Here is an 8,863-nt window from a genome sequence, read left to right as displayed (position 1 = left end):
CTGGGTCTCCCCTGCAGATGCAGGGGCCCAAGCACTTGGGCCATCCTCCACTGCTTTCCCAGGCCAAAGCAGAGAGCTGGATCGGAAGTGGAGCAGCTGGGTCTCGAACCAGCGCCCATATGGGAGTTAACCCGCTCCGCCACAGCGCCTGCCTCAGTAATTCTGTTCTTTGGACATTTAGCTTAGAATGAATTATGAAAAATACTCAGCACACAAACTGGTTTTCAAAACACTTAAAAAATAACAGAAGATAGCTCAGTGACAATAAGAACAAAAAAACAAGTTGATTAAAAAATAGGCAAAGGATGTGACAGACATTTCTCCAAAGCTTTCCAGGTGCTCAGTAAGTGCATGCAAAGATGCTCGGCAGCGCTGAGCACTGGGGAGGGGAGAGCCCAACGACAACCTGCCATCTTTTCTGTACCTGTCAGCCTGCTACCAAAAAGCAACTAGCAAGTGTGGCGAGGAAGTGGAGAAACCGGGCCCCTTGTGCACTGTTGGTGGAAATGCAAAATGATGCTGCCCCGACACACCAGTGTTTTCTCCTCAAAAAATAAACAGGATAACCAGATGGCGCAGCAACTCCACTTGGGGCACAGCTCAGAGACCTGAACGCAGGGACCCGCAGAGACTTCTGCACACCCACATTCTCAGCTGTGTTATTTGCAAGAGGTGGAAGCAAGCCCAGTGCTCACTGGCAGATGAATGCCCAAGAAGATGTGGGAACACATACAATGGGATATGCTCTGTTAAAGAAGGAAATTCTGACCTGGACGACACATGCATGAACCACAAAGACATCGTGCTAGGTGAGCTAAGCCAGTCACGACAGCACAAACTGAATGCTTCCCCTGACAGGCAGTCCCCGGAACTGTCAAGTTCACAGACATCTGGCAGCAGGGACTGGGGGAAGGGGGAATGAGCAGCTACCATTTCCCAGGGACACAGCTTCAGTTTCGCCAGATGAACGGAGTTCTGGAGACAGAAGCTGATGGTTGCGGAAGTGCACTTGATGCCACTGAACTGTAGGCTTAGGAAAGGTTCAAATGATCAAGTTCATGTGATGTGAATTTTAGCACAGTTAAAAAGAACTGTAACTATAATTAATGACAAGAAAAGATTAGCTGAAGTTAAGGCAATATTTATTCAGTTTCCTTGTAATCACATTATCTAAGGCATATGTGGTGGCTGTTTGGCAAGGATACAATCTCTTTTAAGGCCTTTTATAGTTGGCTTTTAGTTCAGAAGTACATCATAGTTGGTGTGAATGTGAGAGGGCCTGCTTGTGGCACAGGCTCTTATTCACGACCAATGCACTCCTGCCCCACTATGGGCTGAGCGAACTCAATCCCTGCTTCTGGAGCAAGGCACAGCCGGGTGGCAGCTGCTCGGACGGTCACCTACAGGGCCGTGGCCAGGCCAAGTGCGCGTGGGGCCCGGTGGACTCCTTGCTCTCCTCAGGCTGTGTTCTGAATGATGACTGCGATACCCTGGCCGCCTCCAATGCACGCTGAGCCAACAGCGTATTTTCCACCTCGACGCCTACGAAAGCAAGCAGCAGCTGAAATTTACTCTGCTAAAGAGTAGAATTCGCTGTATTAATTAATTCATTAGTCACATCTGCAGGATTCTCTCTTATTCAGCTCATCTTCTCCATGTCGTCTCCAGTCCTGAGTACTGACTCACAGTCGTAACGGGTGACAGAATTGGGAAAGCTGCATATTTGTAGCAAGGAGAAACGAGAGGAACTGAAAGACAGAGGCAGGCTCAGGAGTGCTGTGGGAGGTGACTCAGGTGCACTCGGCCGGGCTGAGGGAGGGGAACTGCACACACAGTCTCTGGTCTGTACGCTTTCGGGGTCTTAAGGGAGCTTCAGGGTAAATTAACCGATGAAGTGTTGATAGCACAGGGTAGCTAGTTTACAAATAGTTTATGTCTCTTTCACAGAAATTAGACTCTTTTAAAAAATTCTTTTAAAAAAGAATCACCTGTTCTCATTCCTCAGTCCTGATACAATGACTTTGAGAAAATTATCCAAGAATTACTTTGTACATGTCAATTACTCATTTTAACTCAGTGAATCATTAAGTGAGATGAGATGACTGTTTCTAGCCTGACATGGAGTCTGATTGATTTCTCAGCCTGAAATATTGGTTTTGTTTGTAATTTTCCTGTGAACAGGGCAAAATGGTCCAAAAGACACTGTGCTAGGAGGAAGAGCTGTTATCAGAACTACATATTGTCCAATTGTCCAACACACGACCGCTCCTCCTGGAACTCTGGAAAAAAACAGTCCCTCTGCTTCAGTGCCTTAAACGATGGCACCAGAACGCGTATTTTTTCTTCAGTAAGTTTCTGTTACCCCTGTAACTGGCTTACGCTGCAGGTGTCATGAGAGCCAAGGCCCGTTCTCTCTCACGGCAGTGCCCCAGCACCAGGGAGGAAGCACCCACACCCTGGTCCATCCGGGAACGTGTGCTGAGAGGCTGCCCTGTGTACAGAGCAAGCATGAGGAGGAGCTCCGATCCCAGACAGGGAGCCTCTAACACACCGGCTGCCTCATTTCCAAGGCCACCTGAACAGCGCTGCCTACACCTTGCTCCTGGTAAGCACCAGGGAGGGGGAGTGAAGAAAGCTGGAGTGTTCTAGGAAATCTAAATTAATGCATTCCAACAGAAAACGGCAAGTCTGAAACACAGCGATTTCTAGCGAGTACCTTAATTCATGCACCAGGTGCGCAGTGATTCTTGTACCAGATCCGCCCAGAGGGTGCCCCAAAGCGATGGCTCCTCCATTCACATTGGTTCTGCTTGGGTCAAGATCCAAACTCTTCTGAACAGCCAGGTACTGGGGAGCAAATGCTTCATTCACCTTAAAAAAAAAATTAACACTGATAAAAAATCCTCACTCAAACTGATTTCTAACAGAACGGCCAATCTGTGGTGTCTTCCTTTGAAAATTACCTCAGAAGGTTTTTGAACTTATCTTTTCTTTCTTTATTTTTTTTTTTTTAAAGATTTAAAGAGAGAGATTTCCTTTGGCGTATTAGTTATTTCCCAATGCTAAGTAGCACAGGCTTAATTGTCTAAAATTTTCAAGTACTTCCAAAATGTAGAAAGTACATAGTCCATCTTTAAGTACTTCCCTTTCCACCTCTTGTTTTCATTATGCTAAGTGTTAAGATACCTTTGTTCTAACATTAACATTGAAAAGAAAAAAATCCAGGGCGGCACAGTGGTTCAGTGGGTTAAGCCCGCTGCAGCTCCAGCATCCCTGTGGGATGTGAGTCCTGGCTGCTCTGCCTCTGATCCAGCTCCAAGCTTAACACGCCTGGGAAGGCAGCAGCAGATGGCCAAGTCCTGCGGCCCTGCGCCCACGGAGGAGACCCAGAAGAAGCTCCTAGCTTCAGCCTGGCCCGGCCCTGATCGTTTTGACCATTTGGGAAGGGTACCAGCGGATGAAAGATTTCTCTGTTTCCTTTTTTTCCTTTTTCTTTTAAAGATTTATTTTTTTATTTATTTGAAAGAGTTAGAGAGAGAGGGGTCTTCCACCCGCTGGCCCATCTCCAGGTGGCCGCAACGGCCGGCGCTGTGCCGATCCGAAGCCAGGAGCCAGGAGCTTCTTCTGGGTCTCCCCTGCGGGTGCAGGGGCCCAAGGACTTGGGCCATCCTCCACCGCTTTCCCAGGCCATAGCAGATCTCTCTTTGTTTCTTCTTCTCTAACTCTTGTTTTTCAAATAAATAAATAAATCTTCAAAAAAAAAAAAAAATCACTCCACCCATAAATTTAAGTTTCCTGGGCCAAGCAGCTAAGAAGTAGGCTGAGGCACCCACATCCCATACTGAAGTGCCTGGGTTTGAGTCTCAGCTCTGCTCCAAATTCCAGCTTCCTGCCAATGCACACCCTGGGAGGTAGAGGTAATGGCTCTGAGTATTTGGGTCCCTGCCATGCACATGGGAGACGTGGACTGGCTTCCCAGATCCTGGCTCTGGCCTGCCCAGCTCTGCTGTAGGCATTTTGGGTGTGAACCTGTAGATGGGAGCACACACACCCTCTCTTTCACATAATCTTTTTAAAAAAGTTTAAGTTTTCAGTGTCAAAAATTATGATGAATATCAAGCCACAAGATAAAAGCCAAAGATAGGTGCAGATAGTATGAAACATCTAGATTAAGCACCATCTAGATAATGCTTTTTTATAAAATAATTTTTAAAGAACTAGACATAGAATATGGTTTTCTGCTTTTTACGAAAAATATTTTTTTCAAAGATTTATATATTTATTTGAAAGGCAGAGTTGGGGAGGGAGGGAGAGAGAGAGAGAGAGAGAAAGAGAAAGAGAGAGAAAGAGAGAGAGAGCGAGAGATATCTTCTACCTGCTGGTTCATTCCCCAGATGGATGCAACAGCCAGGACTTGGCTGGCTGAAGCCAGGTGTCTAAACTGCAGTGAAGTTGTATACAGTTCTAAGAAGTTTCCAAATTTTATTTTAGTAGCAAAATAAGGCTTTGGGCTATACATATGTAAGTAAAGCATGTTTTAAAATATTTTTAAATTTGAGAATGGAGAGAGTGAGAGTGAGAGAGTGAGAGAGACAGGAAAGGAGCTGTCTCCCATCTACCGATTCATTCCCTAAATGCCTAAAATGGCCTGGCCTGGGCTGGGCTGGGCCGAAGTTGGGAGCCAGGAACTCAATCCAGATGTCCCATGTGGGTGGCAGGGACACTGCTGTCTACCAGGGTGTGCACTAGCAGAACGCTGGAGTCAGCAGCCAGAGCTGGCACTGCACCCGGCATGCTGACGGAGCACACAGGCATCTTAACCGACTCCTTTACCGCTAGGCTGAACGCTTTTCACAAGTAAAACATTTTGATTGGTGGGGAAAATGGCCAATATGGGGCATTTAATGAAAGTAACACTTAGAAATTCATCCTGTGAGAAGGTTAGCAGCGTTGAAACAAAAAGGGCTAGAAAGTGCCCAGCTAAAGCCATCTATGCTATCAAAGTAGCTGGTTTATTCATATTACAAACAGAACACTCACCTCTACCAAGTCCATGTCCTTGAGACTCAGCCCTGTTTTCTTCAGCGCCCCATTGATGGCAGGGACAGGACCTGTAGAAGAATAAAAATCATATACAGAAATAAACACCATCTTACTTACTCAAAAAGCTTTTCCGTCTTCACTGAACAAGCAAGAAAGAAATCTGAGTTATTAGTCGCCTCAGTCTTGCTACTTGGACAACACATAGTACATGATGTGACAATAAGGGAACAGAAAGTGGGACCAAGGTGATAAGCTATTTATGCTGTTAAATTGCAGATGAGAGACTTACATGGAAAGTTCTACCATAAATGGCTGTGAGAGCTCAAAGAGCCAAAGGAGTCGCGTGTGGGATTTTAGTCAGTGACAGACCACACTGGATGTCAAATGGCACAGCAGACAGAGTGCTCTCCTACAAGCCACCACAGGTGTGGCACAGAAGTAACTGGCTCTGCTCTGAATCTGCAGGTCCATCTGGATTCAAAAATAAAAACCCAGCAGCGTCTCCAGGGGTACAGCAAGATGTTAAACTAAGTGACACTCCACGGTAGGCAGCGAATTTAAACACAACAGGACCCCAACTCAAGAAATGCAAACCGGCCCAACAGGACTTCTGAAATAAACACTGTCCCCTGGATTTCTGACATTGCAGTTTCAGACAGTTTAATACTGCTCATAATTTTTCAGTAAATTGGCATTTTTTTCCTCAAAAAGTTAAAAAAAAAAGTCTGGTTAGAGACGATCTACTTCTGTTTGCTCTAAGAGAACAAAACTGTCTCAAATGTCTACAAAGGAAAACAGGTGCGATGTGCTGATTCCAAGCAGTCACGGGTCCTGCACCGAGTGTCACAGGTGTGCCGGGTAACACGGAGCTCAGCCTTCACAAACGCTGCAGGAAGACGGACGGGTGTGAGCGAATTCTGTCCCCAGGTGAGTCTGCTCTTAGCAACACCTCCTTAATGCTTTCCAACTTGAAGCGCCAGTTCCACGTGGCTACTGATGTAACAGAATCGAATTCCACATTCTCTTTGAATGTCTAGGTGGGTGGGTAGTCACGCCTAAAGCGCCAGTCCCCCAACGGTCGGGAGCGCACAGTCCGGGAGTGGTGAAAGATACAGAGAATGGAGAGCTGACGACGCCATGACACGGTACACCCGTGCCTGCCTCCCTCGGCACAGCAAGCACGACCCGACATGCTCGCCGGAGTTCAAGGGCAGCCAAGAGCAGCAGTGTGCCTGGCAGCAAGCTGAGTTTTAAAGGACTCTTTCCAGGCCCTACTGCTGTTTGCCAGGGCTCAGGGAGGTTCAGCATTCTCGTTAGGAAAGCGAGACACAGCTGTCCAGGCTCTTGCCGCTGACAGTGAGGGACTTCTCATCATTTTGCTCGGAATGGGTTTTCAGTCTTCTCAGTAACAGGAAGCGCCGGAGCAGCTCCAGCAGAGGCTCCTGGTCCCCCCACCAGCCCCACCGGGCCAGCCCAGGAGTGGCAGGGACGCTGTCTTTCCAGCGCCGTGACTTCCCCTGCGCCATCTCCGCTGAGTCCCGGCTCGCTCTTTCCTGGGGCTGCCGCTGTTTGGGCAGGGCTAAGCACTGCTCTGGGTTAGACAGCTGCAGAACCCACATCTGCTCTCCTTAAACTGCAGTGGGGAACCCGCCCCTGAGAGGTGCTCACTAACCTATTCTCCCTGCTTAGGCGTCAGGTGCCCGTGTTTCACCCATACTGTAAGTGACAGACGAGCCTCTGCGTGAGGGCGGCACCTGACCCTGCGGGACACTCGCACACAGGCAGCTCAGGTTAAGCCGAGGAAAACCAAAACAAAGAAGGCCCTCCCGTGGCGGCATTCACGGTACCACAGGGCAAACACCCAGGCCTGGGAGAACAGGGTGCCGCCTTTGCTCACTGGCTGTGCGAATTAGTCAGAACCTGGCAAATGAGGTGAAAGTGAAAAAGAACTCAAATAACTACTTATGTCTATCCGCTCAATTACACTGATCACCAAAAGCATCCGTGTATCTGAAACGAAATCCTCTGGCGTGGCAGATTTTCATGATCATTTGGGGCTGGGAACGGCTGCTCCAGACACAGTAATCCTAAATGTCATACCAATACTGGGATGTTTAGTCTTTCAAGCTACTTAGATTTCTAAGACAAAAACTATTGCATTTTGCCAATAGCAGGTAGCTGAAAAAAGCTTGTAAGACTGTAACAGAAAAAAATGTTATTTTATCAGATGTTTACATATCTTGTAGCTCTTTTTTAAAACTTAATTATTTATTAGAAAGGCAGAGTGACAGGGGAAGAAACACACACACACACACACACACACACACACACACACATAGAGATCCTCAATCTTCTGGTCTACTCCCCAAATAGCCCCCATGGCCTCGTCTGGGCCAGGCCAAAGCCAGGAGCAGCAGCTCCCTCTGGGTCTCCCACATGGGTGGCAGGGGCCCAGGCACTGGGACCACCTGCACTGCTTTCCTGCACATTAGCAGGAAGCTGGATGAGAAGCACAGTAGCCAAGATTTCAACTGGTGCTTAGCTATGTGCTGCCTGTGTTGCAGGTGGCAGCTTAACTCTCCATCCACAGTGCTGGCCCCATCCTGCAATTCTTGCTGACGAGAATGTGAGACACAGTGAAAGACGCCAGCTTTCTCCTCTGTGTTAACACCACCCCAGATGGGTGGCAGTAGCATTACTGGAGTGAGGCCTGCAGGCTCCCTGAGGGGCTGAGACGGCAGCTCAGCAACAGGCTATCCTCCCTCTATCTCAGGACCCACATCAAAACCAAGTCAGTCAACCAAAAAAGGCAAAAGCTCATGGCAAATCCTGTGGGCCTATCAAGAGCCTGAAATCTGCATCCAGGGAAGGCTTTTCCTTGGCATGTCAGGTTACACAGCAAGATCAAAGCCCTTGAGTATCAATTTAATTTTTGTTACTGAATGACTTAATTGTACCCTGTTTCCCCATACAATGAGGACAAGCACCATGGAAATTCAGCATTGTTTGCAGCTCCCAGGAGTGCATCCAGCAAAAAAAGCTCTTTTCTCCACCTAGAATTCCTATTTTCCAAGCCACAACCACGAGTACATGAGTCCTTGTGTGTAGGGAGTTCAAATTGTCTCCAGCTAGTACTTTGCTAATCGAGGCAAGCATTTTAATGACTCATTCTGCTAATAAGCCTCAGCTGAACCAGGGAGGTATTACTGGGTCTTCCTGAGACAATGCGTTTAACCACAGTGAAAACAGCACTTGGACTCACTTCTGGGCTCCATCACTTACTGGCTTCGAGTCCTGCCAGATAGCGCCCGAGGCCACACTTCGCTCATCCACAAAGAAGCCTCGCCTCCTGCAGCTCACGTGGTCTTGGCTTTCCTACTGCGTGGAGGACAACCCTCATACAGATGATGACTTTCAGTGACTGTGCCCAGCCGCCCTTTCTCCCCAGGTGATCCTCATCTGGCTCCCTTTCTAGGACTCTGCACGCCCACTAAGACTCCTCTTCAGAAACGCAGTAGAGCCACTGTGTCACCAGAAACTCACCGATGCCCATGATAGTGGGGTCACATCCGGACACAAAGTAGCCCACGACTCTCGCCAGCGGTGTGAAGTTATGTTTTTTAACAGCGTCTTCACTAGCTAGGACAACAGCTCCAGCTCCATCACACACTCCCTTGGAAACAAAAACAGTGGAATAAGAAAGGGTAAAAGAATCCAGTTAACCACGGCTTCAGCTAGTGGCACACTATTACACTACTACTCATGGAGTGGCACTAGGAACTTGGCAGCAAACAGGACGCAGAGGCACACTTTGGGATTT

At 47.9% G+C, this 8,863-nt stretch overlaps 1 protein-coding gene across 1 annotated transcript in view; it reads right to left on the bottom strand.

Moving 5' to 3' along the window:
* Positions 1–1,125: 1,125 nt before the first annotated feature.
* The window catches only part of ACAA2 (acetyl-CoA acyltransferase 2), a 34,321-nt gene continuing 26,583 nt past the window's right edge, over positions 1,126–8,863 (bottom strand). Inside the window, exons 7-10 of the mRNA XM_002713530.6 lie at positions 8,587–8,716; positions 5,041–5,111; positions 2,717–2,871; positions 1,126–1,542 (exon numbers count right to left, since the gene is read on the bottom strand). Of these exons, the coding sequence (XP_002713576.1) occupies positions 1,458–1,542; positions 2,717–2,871; positions 5,041–5,111; positions 8,587–8,716 (441 nt within the window). The 3' untranslated portion in view covers positions 1,126–1,457. The remainder of the gene's footprint in view (positions 1,543–2,716; positions 2,872–5,040; positions 5,112–8,586; positions 8,717–8,863) is intronic.

This window comes from Oryctolagus cuniculus, chromosome 10 (assembly GCF_051225735.1).
Source record: "Oryctolagus cuniculus isolate XC-2025 breed Fujian yellow rabbit chromosome 10, ASM5122573v1, whole genome shotgun sequence".
Taxonomy (NCBI): domain Eukaryota; kingdom Metazoa; phylum Chordata; class Mammalia; order Lagomorpha; family Leporidae; genus Oryctolagus; species Oryctolagus cuniculus.
Note: the sequence above shows the minus strand (reverse complement) of the source record. Positions and strands in the feature narration are given on the sequence as shown.